The sequence below is a fragment of the Ixodes scapularis genome, unplaced genomic scaffold (assembly GCF_016920785.2).
Source record: "Ixodes scapularis isolate PalLabHiFi unplaced genomic scaffold, ASM1692078v2 PGA_scaffold1__304_contigs__length_218370807, whole genome shotgun sequence".
Lineage (NCBI taxonomy): Eukaryota > Metazoa > Arthropoda > Arachnida > Ixodida > Ixodidae > Ixodes > Ixodes scapularis.
The window spans coordinates 16,917,741-16,933,710 of record NW_024609846.1 but is presented as its reverse complement, the minus strand read 5'-3'; the positions used below and the strand labels follow the sequence as shown (position 1 = coordinate 16,933,710).

Genomic DNA, 15,970 nt, shown 5'->3' with positions numbered 1-15,970 from the left:
CGCAGGGATGCATTTATTGTTAGTCGTGATTAGCTGTCTCCGTGTTCAGCAGAAATTTCAGCTCAGAAAACCATTTTTTAAAGTGCACACACTTTACACTTAAAAAAAAAATCCATAATTCATAAAGAAAGCCGGCATGTCAACTGTTTTTCACATCAATACATGTACTTTGAAGAGTCGATTGCTGCAATCATCGAATGGAGTTCGGAGAATTCCAAAACTTACCCGAGTAACCTGTCTCCTACGTCCAAGGGTAATACCACGTGACATCACGAGTAATCGATCCGCTACTCGATTTTCGATAAGGCGGGATAATTACCTGAACACTACGCGGATCGGCTTTGTCTTGGGATATGGCAAAAATAAAACATAGCAGCTACAGCGGAAAATAGCAGACGACCTCTTTGGTCACAGATAAAGTATACGAAGAGACTATAATATTAGCCGCTTCGGTAATATTCTTTTACAGTGACGACCCGGCGTTATTGAAAGTGGCTCCACCTGCTCCACTTAATCACCATAATTTTTGGCTGTATACTGAGAACAAAATTAATTAATCCTTTCAGTTATTCACTAAAAGAAAAGCTTGTTTATTAATAAGGGCTATCACTGTTAGTTTAGTCAAGGTGCCCAAAACGCATACGGATCATATGCGTTTAGGGCACCTGGACGAAACTTATAGCGATTGTTTTTTTAAGTTTGATCTAAGTTTAGCGACACGCATCTTATGCATCCAGGCATCGTAATTTTCCTGATTACGTCTTGAAAAAATTGCTTCCATATGGTGTAGCGGTACAGCTCAGGGGGCTTTTTCAACGGTGGTATGTAACTTAAGTTCGCTGTGACGCGAATATGATTACAAAATCACAAAGACGACCTCCAAACAGCTGCCAGCATTTCTTGGGGGCGGAGAGGGGGTGGGGCTGTTGACCGATGAAGTCTTCGAAGACCTCGCTGCTTTAGAAGCGTTGCCAACTTATTACACACAGTCTGAGAAAAAAAAATAGTTCCACATCATCTACTGCGTTCGAACATTCTCAGCCTTGAACGTAAGAATAACGAGTTCCCTCCAACGCCGAGAACGAGGATGCGAAGAAGCTCCTCTGAACCCTCGCACTCTGGTAATAACACTTGCTATACATTTCCGAGGAACGTGCACGGTATGGATTTGTTGCACAGACAATTTCTGCTTTGAAAACACAAAATCGTAAAAGCCCACACATAAATGGCTGCACCTCATTCTCTGCAATTTCGACCGTCTGCCACCAAAGCCAAAGAAGCAAGCGAGATTTGACGGCTGTCGGTGCAGAGAGCAGGCGACGCGCAGAAGGCGAACTGATCACATGACGTATCTACTTAATTTGGTCCGACGTTACCTCCCGATCGAGGAGGGTAGCGTGAGGAATTACTCCGGAGTAAGCAAGCCGCTTCTGGAACGCGTGTTCTGATGTCATCGAGTAAGAAAGCGAGAGTTTTAGAACGCCACAGTACGGAACCTTTGCTCCGGAGTCGGATCTAGTAAATTTTGGAACACAGCCCAAGACGACGGTAATGCGTTCATGACCCTAAGAATTTCCAGCCTACCTGCAGATATAATGTCCCAGTATTATAGCGATTTACCTCAAGCACGGAATGTTTTATTTAAATCTGAACAGATATTTTAAAAGAAAATGAGACTAAGGTGTGTATGGTCTTCACCATGTATTCATCATCCCTGGGCAACACTAGAAGCGGGGATAATTACCATGCTAAGTTCGCTAATTAAATAATTTCTGGTGATAAACTTTGTATCTCCCTGTTTTAGGGGTCATGCTGAAGTTGCAGAAATGACGCGAATCACTAATACATAAGAGAGAAATCTAAATAATTTGCGAAAATATCATTCTTTTAAGATTTTACTTGATGAACGTTCACGTTTTTGGCCCGATATGAAATATTCGTGTAAAAGGAGCGCCGCAATCCGTGCCCAAAATGACGCTTATACCAATGACGTAGTCGTTTCCGTCACGTCGTCACTTCTGTCGTCGGTGCATTTAAAACGACATATTTGAGAGATAGTAATGACGCGATGAAAACAACTAGTTCACGCAGTCATGCGTCATTAGGGAGTTTTAGTAGAGCGTTTCCGCAGCCCACTAATCACCCGCAGAGCGCTCCGTAATTAGCCACAAGACCTTGAACTATGTATGCAAGGTTGGCGGCGCGCATGCGCAGCTGCGGCGTTTTCTTTACAAATATCTTAGTGGTGAAGAAAGACGATCTACTACAACTAACTTTTATCGTCAGGGCTTGTGGTGCTCTCTTCGCGGGAAATTTTAAAACGCGCTGGGAACGTGAAAGTTGATCAATATAATATTTGAACAAACAAATACATTTCCGCAAAATATTTCTGTTAACCCACCCCTTAACAAATATTAGTGTCGATACTGCTATTGTAACATAACCCCTAAAACTAATAAATAATAAATCAACAAGTGTTATTTCCTTTGCCAGCATATCATGGCAATTAGCCCCAATCTTATATTCACCGAGGCCGATAAGCATACAGTGAAGGCGGAACGCGTCTAGGTCTCAAAGCCCCTTTTAAATATTGTTGCGGGCGTCTCAGTTCATGGGCTAAACGGGCAACCCAGAATTCAGTCCCCCATTCTCCACACGACCTCGTCTTCTTCTTGTCCTTTTCTTCCTTTTCCTTGTCCGTTACACTCGCCCCTCCCCGTTCGGAAGTCCGTCCCGGACGATGCTAAGATAGTCACCACGTGTCACATAAAGTTTCAGATGGCTTGAATGGGCTGTCAAAGTGCGGCGTCGCCCACGCTGAGGCAGGCTGTCAAGGTGTTCGAGACGGTATGTTACGGGTCCAAGTTGCCTGCTAATCTTGAAAGGTCCCCAGTACCTGGGCAAAAGCTTTTCCGAGTGCTGTGGACATCTTAGGTTCCTTCGAAGAAGCACCACATCACCTGGTGAAAACGACGGCAATGAGGTTTCCCTGTTGTGACGTTCGGCCAACTTTGATTGCTTATTTAGAATAGCCAGCCGAGCCAGTTTTCTGGCTTCACTTAGTCGTTCAGCGAAGTTCTCTTCATACTCTCGCGCCCGACGGGTCCACGCAGCGCCCATCGATGATTCCTGCGGAAGCGTCGGGAGTCTTCCGTAAACAAGCTCAAATGGAGATTTGGCGGTCACTTCCTGTTGTGAAGTGTTCAAAGCGAACGCCGCTGTACCAATGAATGTGTCCCAGTTCTTGTGAGATTTATTGACGAACGCAGCTAATATATCTCCAATGCTGCGGTTGGTGCGCTCTACTAGGCCATTCGTTCGAGGATGGTAGGGTGAAGCGGCCGCATGTTCAATTCCGTAATCTCGCAGAGCACAACTGAAAGTATGGGACATAAATGACGTTCCCCTGTCAGATATTATCCGGCGGGGTGTGCCATGCCTCAATACAAGGTGTTTGTTGACGAAGGCGACGAGATGCACAGCTGAAGTGTCGGGGACCGCCTCCACTTCGACCCACTTCGTCAGGTAGTCTGTTGCGACAATGACGTACTTGTTTCCATCATCAGATTTTGGAAAGGGCCCCAGGTGATCGATTCCAACTACCTCAAACGGGCTGCCTGGAGGTGGTATTTGCTGTAGTTCGATCTTCGCCGGGTGCGGTGGTGTTTTCCGCAGTTGGCATGTTGCGCAAGACGCGACGTACTGTCGGACATCCGTCCTGAGGTGCGGCCACCAAAATCTCTTGGCGACTTTGTCGAGCGTCCGGTGTTGCCCGAGGTGACCTGCAGTTGGAGCATCGTGGCACATCTCAAGAACGTTCCGACGCATCTTGGGGGGAACTACGGGGAGCCACGCTCCTGAGGGATGTGCTCGATGACACAGCAGACCGTCCCGAAGCTGGTAGTACGCTCGTAGACGCCGTAAGCGACGTTCTGAAAGTCGCGGTCTCCCGTTCACTTCGTCAGAAAGCAACTGGATTATGTTGTATGTGTCACATTCTTCTGCTTGCGCTGACTGCAAATCTAGGAGTGCGAGTACAGGAGCAACTCTGACGTCTTCGATGGGGTGCCGTGAGAGGAAGTCGGCGTCTTGGTGCTGTTTCCCACTTCTATGAACGATCGAGAAGTCCAACTCTTGCAGTTTCATTGCCCACCGAGTCAATTTTGGAGTTAGATCGTTTTTTGACTGAAGCCAACGGAGAGCAGAGTTATCTGTCACGACTGTAAAATGCTTTCCGTAGATGTATGGACGGAACTTTTCCACTGCCCAAACAACAGCGAGGCACTCGAGTTCTGAAGAATGGCATCGACTTTCTGGTTCGCTAAGTTTGCGGCTTGCGTATAATACGGGATGTTCTACTCCTGCATTGTCTCTCTGGAGAAGAACAGCGCCAAGCCCTTCGCCACTGGCATCAGTGTGAATGAACGTCGGTGCTTCTTCTGAAAAATGAGCCAGGGTTGGTGGTTCAAGAAGTGCTCTTTTGATATCAGCAAAAGAAGCTTGTTCTTTTGCGGACCAACGCCACTTGGTGTCTTTTTTAAGAAGCTCAGTCAGTGGAGCAGCTCTTAGAGAGAAGTTTCTTACAAATCGACGAAAATAGGACGCAAAGCCTAAAAAGCTTTTCAACTGCTTTGTGGTAGTAGGCTCAGGAATATTGGCTAGCGCTGCCAGCTTCGTTGGATCCGGGCGAATACCCTCTTTGTTGACAACATGCCCTAAGTAAATGACTGTCGCATCCGAAGAAACATTTCGATGGTTTCAGACGGAGATGCGCATTGGTGAGGGCATTCAGCACTAGACGCAGACGGTGCTGGTGTTCTTCAAAAGTGTCAGCGTATACGATGACATCATCAAGATAAACTAACGCCATCGTCCACTTCAGGTGTCCAAGCACCCTATCCATAAGGCGTTGGAAGGTCGCAGGTGCATTGCAGAGTCCGAATGGAAGACGGTTAAACTGGAACAATCCGTCAGGAGTCACAAAGGCAGTTTTTTCGGAATCTTTCGGCTCCAGCTCCACTTGCCAATATCCGGACATGAGATTCAGAGTAGTAAAGTAGCTGGCTCCATGAAGGCGATCAAGGGCATCATCAAGTCGTGGCAAAGGATACACGTCTGGTTTTGTTATGCTGTTAAGTTTCCGGTAGTCCACGCAGAATCTTGTAGAACCGTCTTTTTTCCTAACCAGGACAACTGGTGACGACCAAGGACTGTTGGAGCTAGTTATAATGTCCCTTTGAAGCATGTCGTCTACCTGGTGGTTTATCTCCTCCCGTTCTCTCATCGAAACACGTCTTGGATTGTGATGTACTGGAGCGTGATCACCAGTATTGATGGTGTGGCGCACAAGTGGTGTGCACCCTAGCTCTTCTGGTGTAATAGCAATGCACTGCCGAAAGTCCAAGAGCAGTTCTTGTATCTGTGCCTTTTGTTGTTCTGTTAAGTTGTGGCCGAAATTAAATTCCGACCATGGAAGGTCACTAGCTTTTTCAAGGCAATCTTGCGGGACAGACATTGCTGGTGCCGCACTAATTGTTGCGACAGTGGCATGTGACAGGGCAAATGTCACAGGTCCGAAGTCTTCACCGGATTTCAGGAGCAGGTCACCATTCGTCAGGTTTAAAACTGGAAGCATCAAACTCCCCTTCTCGCAGGAAACAAGGCAGCGAGGTATAGCAAACTCCATCCCAGGACGAGATTGTAGCAGTGATTCAACTAGGATATCTCTTGACGTCATTGAACCTGGAATTATTGCTGTAGCCCAAACTGCAGATAACTTAGGTACAACAATGTCCGATGCTGCGACCATACGGAAGACCTTCTGTGGTTTTCGATTGACCATCGGTGCCATTAGTGTAGACACAAATGTCGTAGCAGTTGCGACGGTAGAACGCACTTGGGCTGCCGCGGTCTTCGTCAGGTTTTTCAAGCTGGACCACGCTAGGATAAATCCATCGAATAAGTTCTCAAAATTCCAGGAAATTGCTTCTTTGCTTCCCCCGCTATCTCCTTGGGGCAACTCTGTCGCAGAACAACTGGACTGATCGCCAGTGGTGAAAGTTGGTACGGCTGACAAACAATGTTCACCTCCTCGAAACGATAGGGAGAGTTGGACGTTTGAACACCAGTCACGGCCGAGTATCATTGACCATTGTAACTTGCGCACAATTACAAAGGGGAGGTTGACTGTTGTTCCTAAAGTTTCTACAGTCAACGAGATCTGTCCTTCTTGTTCGATTGTAGAACCGTCGGCTGATATAAGACAGACGGTACCAGGAAGTCTCTTGGGCGTGGTACACTTTGCTGATTGCAGTAATGCATAATCGATTAGACTTACTGCAGCTCCGGTGTCCACGATAGCATTCACATGTTGTCCCAACTCATGAAGATGAACTGAAAGACATGGCGTTGGCGAGGTGCGCACTGGCGTTGTCACCAGAGGAACATGATGCACTACATGAGACTCAACCTTGCCAGGCTCACTGTCACTTGAAACGTTTGGCGTTGGGATAGGTTGCATTTTGCACGGGGCCAAGTGATTTGGGCAGGATCGAGCTAAGTGCCCAATGTCACCACACGTGAAGCAACGACGTTTACTTGAACGTACCGGAGAAGATCGGTGAGCCACCCGTGAAAGCTTGATTCCAGATGTCGACACCATGTCCATTGCTTTGTTGGCTGCTTGAACTTCGAGTGCGCGAGCCAGTGCTGCACGAGTCGTGGTTGGGTGGGCGAGTCGCACAAGAAGCTGGATGTCGGTGTCTTCGATTGCGTCGATGAAAGCAGTGGTTGCTATCTGCTCCAAGTCGACTTCCGTACATCCGACGAGCGCTCTTCTCGCCATCCTCTGGATTACGTCAGCTAGCTCCTGGAGTGTGTCCGTGCCTTGGCGGTGGTGCTTTAAAGCAGTCAGGTGAAATTGCTGGAGATGTTCATCACCAAAGCGGGACTTTAGAGCTTCTATGAGTAGTTGATATGAGGAACGACTTGTGGCAGACATGCTCTCCAAACATTCAGCAGCGTTCCCCCTTAACTGGGCCACCATTGCACGAGCTCTGGACGTTGAGTCGAACCCGTAAAAGTCCGCAACCGTTTCGAATTGGATGATGAAGGCTTGCAATGACGACTGCCCATCGAATGTCGGCAGCTTGAGTGGCGGTCCGTGGTGCACAGGCAGTCGAATTCGAGATTCCACGGACGAAAGGCCGTCATTGAGGCGTTGCCCTACATCGGCAACCTGACGTTCGACTGCAGATTCCAGCAGAGACAGACGGGTTGCGAGGCAATCGTCGAGGGTTCCAAGCGGGTTCACAATGTTCGTAGCACTCCTTTCGGCGAGCTGATTAGCTAACCGCTCCGTGATTTGCATCGCCGCGGAAGTTGAGATGACGCCACTTGCCTCCGATTGGGTTGCCATTTCGTAATCCCACCGCTGCCACCAAATGTTGCGGGCGTCTCAGTTCATGGGCTAAACGGGCAACCCATAATTCAGTCCCCCCTTCTCCACACGACCTCGTCTTCTTCTTGTCCTTTTCTTCCTTTTCCTTTTCCGTTACAATATATATGGTCGAATTAAAACCATACGCCTTGTATATACCATACTATATGCAGGGTGTCTACTTTATATCGAACAGACTCGTTGTGGTTCTTTTTACAAATCTGTGAAAGGTGCACAAATGCGTTCTCCGCATTTGAGTTAGACGTCTAGGGAAACAATATATAGCAGGCAAATGGTCATGAGAAGTTGAATAATTAACCAGGAAAAATGAAAGGTATGGCCGGTAGGTTCCCAGTTAACTTTGGGAGGGGGTGCACGGGGTCCAACTGTTTGCCGATGGATTGAATCAAGCGAAATGGGGCGACGGGAGTCGTCATCATCGGCACCGTCCTCTTCCTCAAGAGGAGTCTCAGCAGGTGTTCGGTGGTCTTCGGGCCACCTTAGGATGCGGTCTGCCGCGATGGCTTAAATCTCTTACTCCCCAGTGGACTCGGTAGGGGGAGTGACTAGAATGTCTGCAGCCCGAAGGGCCTGGAGCAAGGTATCCGAAGGGGCCACTACATTTTATACAACGGCAACTACCTGTTGTCCATTCATGTTTACAGCTACAGGCTCTGGTTGATCTGAAACAATGTCCAAGCGGGTTGAAACTTGGTCGACCAAAAAAGAAGTTTGTGTGGAGACTGCCTCATTGGGCACACTCGCCGGCACGTGGGGTTGCGTGGGGGACGGGGACAGGGAAAGCCGGTCTAGAAGGTCTCTTAGCGGTGACGCGCCGCGTCACCGCTAAGAGACTACTCGGCGGCGTCGGTATTTTTGGATGCCTTGAGGGACGGAGGGAGGGGGGGGGGCGGGTTCCTGGCTCGTGCTCTCCTGGTGGTCTAGGAGTCTGCCCTGGCGGTCCGCAGCTGCAGTGGCGGCCGGTGGAGGCTTCCAAAAGGTAGGAGGCCGACGAGTCGGCGCAGCCCTGCAAAGCGTTCGGCCAGCCTGAGAGGGCAACCTGGTAGAGGGAACGGACCCTATCAAAGATCCGGAGTTTGACTGCTGGACGGAGGGGGGGGGGGGGGGGGGGAGGGGACGCTGTCCCACACGGCAAGAAAGTTTTCAAGGAGTTGTATCTCCATGACATCACGGGTTCCGAAGAACCTTGACTGGCGTCTGGCACGGTCCACGAAGACCAGGTCATTTCTGAAGTCCCTTCTGAAAGGGGGGGGGGGGATATCACTTGTTCGAAAAAGCCGCTGGCCACGGGCTCCGGTGGCGACTCTCTGGGGTTGTACGTAACCTGGATGGTGGACCCTCTCTCGGTCCGGGCTGGTGTCCCACTCACTCTCAGAGGGATCGTCGGTGTCATCCTGTGGGATGCGGGCCCGGTAGCGGTTAGTGGGGTCTTGGTCCCAGGCGAACCCTCGGAGGAGGAAGTCGTCCTCGTCGTCGTCCGTCGCGTTGGGGATGGGCGGGTCCATCTGGGGGAAGTGGGTCCTCCTTGGCGGGTTGATCTCGGGAAACGCAGCTCGAATAGCCGAAGTGAGCGCGCCGACCAACCCGGCTGTTGTAGGTAAGAGGTGTGCAGACGTCGGGGGGGGGGGGGGGGGGGAGGGGGGGCATGCTATTATTAGGCACGGCAGGAAGGTTGCGAAAGATTGCTGACCAGAACGGCCAACCGCCGTAGTTGCCGCAGGAGGGCTTCCATTGTCAGGTGCACCAATTCGATCAGCACGTGGGGCAGAATGGGACCGGAGAGATCGGGAGTTCCGTTTCGGCAGCATCGGAATCTTACGCAGGAAAAAGCTTGGGTCTCGACACCAGCGGAAACCCTGATAAAGTGGCGTGGGTCCGCCTAACGCTGAAAGATCCCAACTGCCGACGTCTACCGACGTCGAGCTGGAGATACCAACATTTACTAGGAAGGCGCTCACACGATGTAGTAAGTGCTGCGAATGGACAGAGCAGACGCACCGGTATATCAGGCCAGACCCCTTGGCAGGTAGTCAGTTTTTCTACTTCTTTATAACCCAGATGGCAGTTTTCTTTGAATGTCTTTGAACAACTGGTTACATATGTAAACTTTGGTATTTTTTATCACCTCCTTTTTTAAACTCTAGTTTTCAAGTAGACGCCCCAATTATATGCTTGTGACCTTACATTTCGACTGTGAGTTTAAAGGAAATGTCCCCAGTAGCGCAATTCCTCGGCCCATGCTTGGGACATATCGGCGCAAGCCAGAGCCAACTTGGCTTATGCATGGCCAAAGTTTGCGCCAAAGCGGTCTAGTATAAGTCGTGAGTCAAACCAAAGAAGTAAAAAAGGAATGGGCCAGATGAATAAGTGACCTGGTTGGCTACCTCATTATTTCACACTTCGGTTAAAAAAAAAAAAATCAATAATTTAGAGTCGTCTATTTGTTGTTTGCAACGCTGTCTGCTCTCCCTTTTTCTCTTTCTCATAAATCACAAAGAATGCTCCCATATGTAACTTTTCAGCGATGGCGGAAGGAATTTCTTCTGGCTTGTAACATGCGGGGGCGGTTTAAACGCATTGTTATAGAGAAAGGATTCTCCAAGTTGCACAAAGGTCCCCGACATTTATGACGTTTCCCTTTTATTTTTCTAAAGACTGATAAAAAACTCTAGAAGGCTGGGGGGCCCCTCTGCGACTCCTTCTCTTCAACGCCGTTTTGGAAAGAACGCGGAGAAAAAGCGCGAGGGGCCGCTGACACGTCAAATGTAAGGGGCCTTCCTGTACAGCAAGCGCAAACTAATTAAGAAAAGAAAATCGCCGCGCAAAAGGTTATTTGGTTTTACTTGCAGCGCCATTGTCTTCGTCAAACCTCGCTTCTCAAGTGCGGTTGAAATATTTTACATTTGTTTTGAATTTCTATTTTTTGTTTAAAATATTTTGCATTTAATTTTTTTCCCCTCGACTAACAGCATGGGGCCCCCGGGGGGCCGGGTCCCCGGGCTGCAGCCCTCTTAGTTCGTAACTTAATCCGACCTTGCGTACGTCCCATTAAACTGGCTATAGAAATTATCGCCCCGAGCAAGCGCATTAATGAGTCTTTTCCACTTGACTTCCTCTGCAGTGCGCAGTAGAAGAACACGGGTTTATAGCCTAAGCGACATAAAACACCAATGAGCCGGTTAAAGAATGTCGAATGGTCGCGAGTCTATAACTGGAGAGATATACAAATGAATTTATAGCTCGCTAAATCACAGTGAAATGTCTGACGCCTATAGCTTTGGTGACATAAATACCATTGAGTCGGCTTAAGGAAATTCACAAAATAGCGTGTCTACAGATTTATAGACATACATTACTTTATAGCGGACGACGAAACATTGCATAGTCGCGAATCTGTAACATCAAATACATACATTTTCTATCGCTCGCTAAAGAAAAGTGAATACTCGTGAGTCCATAGCTTTGTAGACATATTTTTTCTAAAATCAGCTGAAGAAGTTCGAATTGTCCAGATTCTATGGTTTTGAAGGCATATATTAGTCTTTAGGTGGCTATAGTGTGTTTTGTGGTTTCTTATGGCTGACCTTAGAGTTCCAAATTGGGTAATAATATTTTTTTTAAAACTTCCACAGACCATTTTTGTATGTTCTATTAAGACATACACCACTCAGATAAAAAACAGCGGCTTTTCATGTAAGTCCGAATGTATACCGACATTCCGTTCGGAGCGCATGTATACATATTACATTTCAAAATGTGCTACTACGTAACAAGTATTTTTGGATTGAAATGGTGATCTCGCTCATGAATAAATTCAAAATTAATATATTTTATCAATATTAATATGATACTGGCAATGAATCAACATATCAGTATATCGAAAATCTCAAAACCTCAAAGGTTAAGATGCAAGTAGGGTTGAATAACATGCTCTAGCTGTCATACGAAACACCTTTAAATCACCCACATACAAAAAACGTTCCCCCAAAAAAACAAAAAAACAACAACATAAGTTTATATTGTTTTTTTAAGTAAGATATAGCAGAATATATTATATCCAGGTATCGGGAGAGAAGGCTCATTGCAACCTGTATACTGTAGCGAAAATGGCAAATACAGGATTGCAGAAGGTTGGCAATTTATAACTGAAGGTACGGATAGTAAATATCACTACAAATATACTTCGAATTCCTGAGCCTTCAGTTAAACCTAATATTCCTGAAAGACTTTCCACATAAACAGTTTAATGAGATGGATGATATAATAATTTTGTTTGAACAAATAGTTACAATACTCCAATTTGTTCAGACGTATTGCTTCGTTGTACGGGTCAAACTATGCGGAGAAACCTTCATAAAAGACAATACGTTTTAAGAATCAAGCGGAAAGGATCCTTCTTGAGGTAATGCTACGTTTTGTCTTGAGAATAATTTTCTACTGCGTGTTTTGAAAAGTCAGAAAGGTGAACCTACGCCTGCGGCATAAACATACACTTTTGGAGAATACATAGCTGAGATGAAGACCGAGGAATTAAATTTTCCTTCACAAAAAAGACCTCTGACTCGCGAAATATTTTTTATTGTAAAACAGTTTTGTCGTTGTAATTACCAGGGAAGCGCCGCACAGCGTGTGGTCAAAATATTTTGGGGAAGCAAGATATATATTTAAAATCGCCCAGAATTGGCAGACTTCTGTGCAACACCAAAATCGCACTCGACTTGCGGATTTATCTGCATCCGTTTTTCCTCATAAGACTGAGCCTAGTGTTATAATTAAAGGCATTTTAATCATTGATACAGCCCCACCAGATACGTACTAGTCATGTGCAAGCATCTGTGCTAAAACAATATTTACGCTTTCTTCTTTACTTGTTTATAAAGGACGTTGTTGTCATGAATTCGTGAATGTTCTCGCCTTGTTCTGCATAGGAATGTGCACCAATTTTTCTCTATATTCTTTTTGAAAGTTAGCATGGAACCTTCATAGTGCCACGATTTATTCACAGGCGTAAAGCCTGGGTTTGATTGTGCAACAACCGAAGCCTACAGGCGAGGACTAACGGCAGCAGATTGGCATGCGAGTTCGCTCTTTACATTTCAAGGGGACCGTTTTCTTTTTTTTCTTTTTTTTTTCGGGGGGGGGGGGGGGGGCTGGTTTCTTCATGTGAATAGGTGGGCAACGCCAGACACCGAGAACTTGTACGGATACTGCGGGTCCTCGGTTTTCGACAAGTTACATCACTGTACACGTAACTTGAAATATTGAAAGGGCCAAAACTTCAGTATTTGCCATTTGTCAACAAAAACTAACACACGCAGGTAAAATTCATTTTTAGATCTTTATTAAAAACGGTGGCAGGGACGTACTCCTACAGGTATTTCGTCCAGGTTAAAAAATCGTTGCATCGTACCTTTAACGTTCGGCTAACAAAACGCGTTGCCAAAACATTTCCAGACAACGGCACACTTTTATCAGTAAGACGGCGTCTATATAATTTTGTCTAACCAGCGAACGCCTGTAGCAGTGTTGTCAATTATTAGCCCAATGAGAAAGTTTTGTACAAATCCCTTCAAGTTTATAAGTGGAATAGAAGTTTGACACGCGAGCTGATTGCATTATTGCTTGCTTGAGAAATGATTTTATTAATAAGTTAAGTTCATATATGATGCTGCGCAGTTACGCTTGGTGACACAGAGCCTATGTTCTAACAAATTTTATTTAGCAGTTGCTTAGTCGTTCAAAGTTTATGGGCTTTTATTGCACGGGGGAGAATTCGAATGATTTGCATTATGCCTATTTGCTTTGTGCTGTATAAATGTTTCAAACGATAAACGTCAATATCTGTTGCGCTATCATTACCAGTCGAATTACTTTGTTTTCGGCGCAAGAACTGCAACAAAGGGTGGGATGGTTCTATGCGTCTTAAAGTGTTGAAAACAGCTCTCCTTGATACACTCTAAAACCTCCATGCTACTGAGGGACGTGCAACCTGGCAATGCCCACACGACATGCAGCCAACTTTACATTGCGTTATGCTCTGATGCGCCTTATGTACCATTTGTTTCAACCATAACACCTGATAAGGTTTTTTTTTGCTGCCGATTAATGCTTGGCTCAAAGGCTGTGAGTGAATGAAATGCGACTTTTAGAGAAATATTAGTCTTGCATTAGAGTTACTGTTTTGTTTTTTAAACACTAATACTGAAGGAATGGGATTAATTTTTGTCGTTAGGCTGCAACCTTCACCTTTAGGTCAATCGCATATTTTTGAAGGAACGTGAAAGTATAAAAATAGAAACACGACTATCGCGTTTAACCGAGACGTGAAGGCACGTCCGTGTGTTGAATAAAAAAGGATTTTCGTTGCGAGCCGCAAGCACTGATTTCTACTATTCGCTCTTTCTCGCGTAAGCTGAAACGTGGTGGCGCCAGTGCGCAAATAGCCCCCGACCACTTCCGGACCTGTACTAGATGGTGGGTGTAGCAGTACATCAAATATACACGCTATCTTCTGGGAATGGTAGCTTATAGCACTGCCACACTTAATACACTGTTATAATCAAAAAATTACGAGTAAAAAATTTGCAAATGTGCTTGACTCGGATGAGTTTCCTGGGCTACCCAATAGATGGAGCCACTGAACTTGTTGCCAAATTTAAAATGGCGAATAGGGGCCTGGATGGCGGATAGCTGCTTACCGAGCCAGGCGCAACTGAAGCCACCTGAACTTTGATGCTCGTGCCGGAAGTCGAGCGTCCGCTGGGCTTCCCAGATCATTGAGTCGAATGTTTGAGCCATGAGTTCTTGTGTCTTAGAGTGGGTTTTATTAAACCCGTTTTCATTAAATACCGAAAATAAGTCATTTAAACGTGGAACATATATATACACTTGATGAACTAGAATTTAAAAATTTTGACATCGAATGGCTTCCCCGGATACTTCTCGAACCTGCTTGCGCTCTTACTGCGCAATATACCGGCTCTCTTGAGATGACATGAAGGGATCCAGCACCCTGGACGCTGTTCGAACAGGCACTTGGAAGAGCGGCATGCCACTTTCGGGACATGCCGCTCACTTCCGAGGACTTTACACCTGCTTGCTTATTGCGGCGTCGAGCCCTCCAGTGGACAACAGTGGTCGTGAGTCGACAAAAGAAAAAAAAAACGGCTCTAGTAAAAAACAAATTTCGCATTAGACAAAGGGCATAAAATGAATGCCGGGATGGTCTTTGTCAAAGGGCGTATTTAAGAAAATAATACCTTCTACATAATCGGGGTAAAACTACTGCAGGTAATAACGCAGCAATCATTAAATCTAAAGTTTAGCTTAATTGCAAACTACCTTGACATCATCGAGAGCCACTACATCATTTTGCTTGCGAAAACTACGAGACGGGTAGCGTTATGCACATCGTTCTGAGGTTTTCTAACATCGTCTGAAACTTCGTCTAAGTAGTTATGTTCTTCAGACCATTGTTACAATGATAATTCAAATCAAACTTTTCCCACAAAATAAAATCAGCAAATTACTTTTTTATGTTATTTTTGTCGACCTATTTTCTATGTGTTTTTGTTATATGCTGACACCAAGGAATCATCAAGCAAGATGGATTTATATTAGACCGAGCACAAGAAAAAGCGGTGCTCTTCTGAGCAAAGCTGTGCTCTGAGTGTCTTTTGTAGCTTCCAACTCGTTCGGCAGTTGCTTTAACGTTCTAATACAAACAAATCGGAACGCGCAAAAAACGCAAGTGAAGCTTTTCGACTCAGAACATCAAGCTCTTTTTGTTTTAGTGTGGCAGGATTTACACCAATTAGAATTTGTTAATTGTTCTGTGGTTTAACTTAGTATATTTTCTTCCGCATTGTTACCAGTGATCAGAGGGACTGATAAATTAATCTGCCATGCTCAAGCATATACGTATATGTACAAATTCAGTGTTTCTAGCTTCAGTGATCTAAATCAAATAAATCAGTTTTTCTTTATTCGTGGTTTCTTAAAGTTTAACCAACAGAGTGTCATTTGTGTTGTTCTTTGTTTAGTTATTATTTCACGTTTACTAGACAACTAATAAGTTATCGATATCGGTTTGAAAGCTAGACATTTTAGGTTCAAGAAGAAAGTTTCTTGAATTTCAAAAACAATGAAGGCAATAAATAATTAATTGAATTGAAATGAATTGAATCTCCACATTTTATTTTCATGTTAGGCTATTATTTTCTAACAGAGTGGAGCAATTTGCTATCTGCTGATTCTAAATAGTGTTGTAACCATTACCGAGACGCAGTTGAGTAATATACTCCAGGCTAAAAGGTTAGAGACTTAGTTATTTGATTATTAGACACCAATAACATTTGGATAGAACAGCAAAAAGGAACTGTAGCTTTAGTACTGCTTTAGGGCACTCGTTTATTTTAGCTTTGTTTTTGAATAGATTGAACTTTTGTTTGTGCAATGTTGTAAAGAAACGAATCAAGGAAGTACACGTGGCAGAGCACGTTCTTATAAACT

At 45.5% G+C, this 15,970-nt stretch overlaps 1 protein-coding gene and 1 pseudogene across 1 annotated transcript; both read right to left on the bottom strand.

Annotated features, from left to right (window-relative positions):
- Positions 1-5,940: 5,940 nt before the first annotated feature.
- Positions 5,941-7,417, bottom strand: LOC121045728. Its single transcript, XM_042291016.1, has 2 exons — positions 6,173-7,417; positions 5,941-6,087 (listed from the first exon to the last, which is right to left on the bottom strand). The coding sequence occupies exons 1-2, from the start codon at positions 7,415-7,417 to the stop codon at positions 5,941-5,943; spliced, it is 1,392 nt and encodes a 463-aa protein (XP_042146950.1).
- A 769-nt stretch (positions 7,418-8,186) lies between these two features.
- LOC120850858 lies at positions 8,187-9,267 on the bottom strand (annotated as a pseudogene).
- Positions 9,268-15,970: the final 6,703 nt, after the last annotated feature.